The sequence below is a fragment of the Antrostomus carolinensis genome, unplaced genomic scaffold, assembly GCF_000700745.2.
Source record: "Antrostomus carolinensis isolate BGI_N321 unplaced genomic scaffold, ASM70074v2 scaffold43287, whole genome shotgun sequence".
Taxonomy (NCBI): Eukaryota; Metazoa; Chordata; class Aves; order Caprimulgiformes; family Caprimulgidae; genus Antrostomus; species Antrostomus carolinensis.
The window spans coordinates 1,105-2,861 of NW_010330290.1; the positions used below are offsets into that span (position 1 = coordinate 1,105).

A 1,757-nucleotide genomic window follows, 5' to 3' on the forward strand; every position below is an offset into this window, starting at 1 on the left:
TTGCCCATGAGGAAAAGGTTCTTGAGGCAGAGGGTGGTGGAGCACTGGAACAGGGTCCCCAGGGAGGTGGTCATGTCACCAAGCCTGACAAGATTCCAGAAGCATTTGGCCAACATGTGCCCTCAGACACATGGTCTGAATGTTGGGATTGTCCTGTGCAGGGACAGGAGTTGGACTGGATGATCCTGGTGGGTCCCTTCCAACTCACAACATTTGATGACTATATGAGCTACTGCACAGGACAGAGACACCATCAGGCCTCGTACTGGGTCTTCCCATAGTTCAGTCTCTGCAGGCAACACCTTGTGCTTTGCTTTTAGTTTGGACTTGCCCAGGGTTCATTTCCTAGCCCTGTCTCTTCACATAAAGGCATTTCTTATGCCTGTGTGCAGGAACCAATGCATATAACTCAACTTTCTCTTGGACAAATGGAACAGAAGAGGCAAATCAGGAATGGGTCACACTGATCTTTTCTGAACATTGCTCAGGTCTTCAACACCTTGCATCCTGCACCTAACAGAGCCAGGGGACCAGAATACCAGTCTCCTTCACCTTCCCAGCCACTTCCCACCCAAGATGTCTATGTAAGTAAGAACACTGAATCGAAAGCATGATTCCCCACCCCCACCCCAACCATTGGGTGCATCTGGCTCCTGGAAGGCTGCCACAGAGGTCCTTCAGGCTCTCCAGTGGGCTATGGACACACCTACCCTCTACCGGCAAGCTCTGGAGGAGCCCAGGGCAGGGCTGTGCACCCACCAGCTCCCATCCCTGCTGAGCTGGTCCCCCCAGCAGCAGCAGTACCTTGCAGTCCTGGCAGCAGTCCCCTCGGGCACACTCAGCTCCCTCTCTCAGCTGGCAAGTGGTGGCATTGCAACAGTGGTCAGAGCACTCCTGTGAGACAGGGAAGGACTGAAACCCTCCCGAAAGCCCCCTGAAACACCCTTTCCTTCCTTTCTAGGGAGACCCAGTTGCCACATCACTAGCTGCCAAAGGCACCGTAGCTGCCACAGGCTGAACCATGGGGCAAAAACCACAGCATCATTCCAGGTGTGAACTACTCCTGCCACCACTTTACCCCCATTACCAACACCAAACCAAAGGACCACAAGAGATTTTTCAGAAGATGAGGCCTGACCTGGGCCCCTGCTCTCTGGTAGCACCCTTTGCACATCTCCAGGAAGGAGAAAACAGGAAGATCTCCGTGCTCCCTGCATCAGAGAAGCATCCCTTAAGGTCCCAGAGCAGGGCTGTGACCCAGGGATTTATCCCAGAGGCATCACCTAACCCTTGTCTCAGATGCCCCAGCTACTAGGGCTGAGGAAAAGCTGAGCATGGCTCTTGAAAGGACAACATGCCATGATGTCCCCCTCCTTGGATCACCTCTTTGGAGGCTATGCTGGGGGGATGTCCATCTTTCCTAGGCATGCTCCTACTAAAAATCACAGCCAGCTCCACAAATGGGGGGCACACATCTGAGTTAATCAACATTCTCTGCGAGTTATTTTTTGGCAGAAGCATCAGGAACGTAAGGCAGATCAGTCTTGCAAAGCATGATGTCCAGGGAAGAGGCTTGTACAACATTTTCCAAGTCTGAATGACAGGTCTCAGGTCCCCACCACTCACCCACCCTCCTTCCCAGGCTCTCAGAGAGCATCCCTACCTCGGGCATGCCGCAGTCGCACTGCTCTCCCCGCTCCACAAACTGGTTCCCACACACTGGCCCCCCGTACAGCTCATCTGCCCTGGGGACGTTC

At 53.8% G+C, this 1,757-nt stretch overlaps 1 protein-coding gene across 1 annotated transcript in view; it reads right to left on the reverse strand.

Annotated features, from left to right (window-relative positions):
• LOC104528772 (disintegrin and metalloproteinase domain-containing protein 8) overlaps positions 1-1,757 on the reverse strand; it is a gene marked incomplete at both ends in the record, with an annotated part of 12,242 nt that overhangs the window by 1,086 nt on the left and 9,399 nt on the right. The window contains 2 exon segments of the mRNA XM_010172879.2: positions 805-894; positions 1,664-1,757. The exon segment at positions 1,664-1,757 is cut by the window's right edge and continues 37 nt beyond it. Of these exon segments, the coding sequence (XP_010171181.2) occupies positions 805-894; positions 1,664-1,757 (184 nt within the window).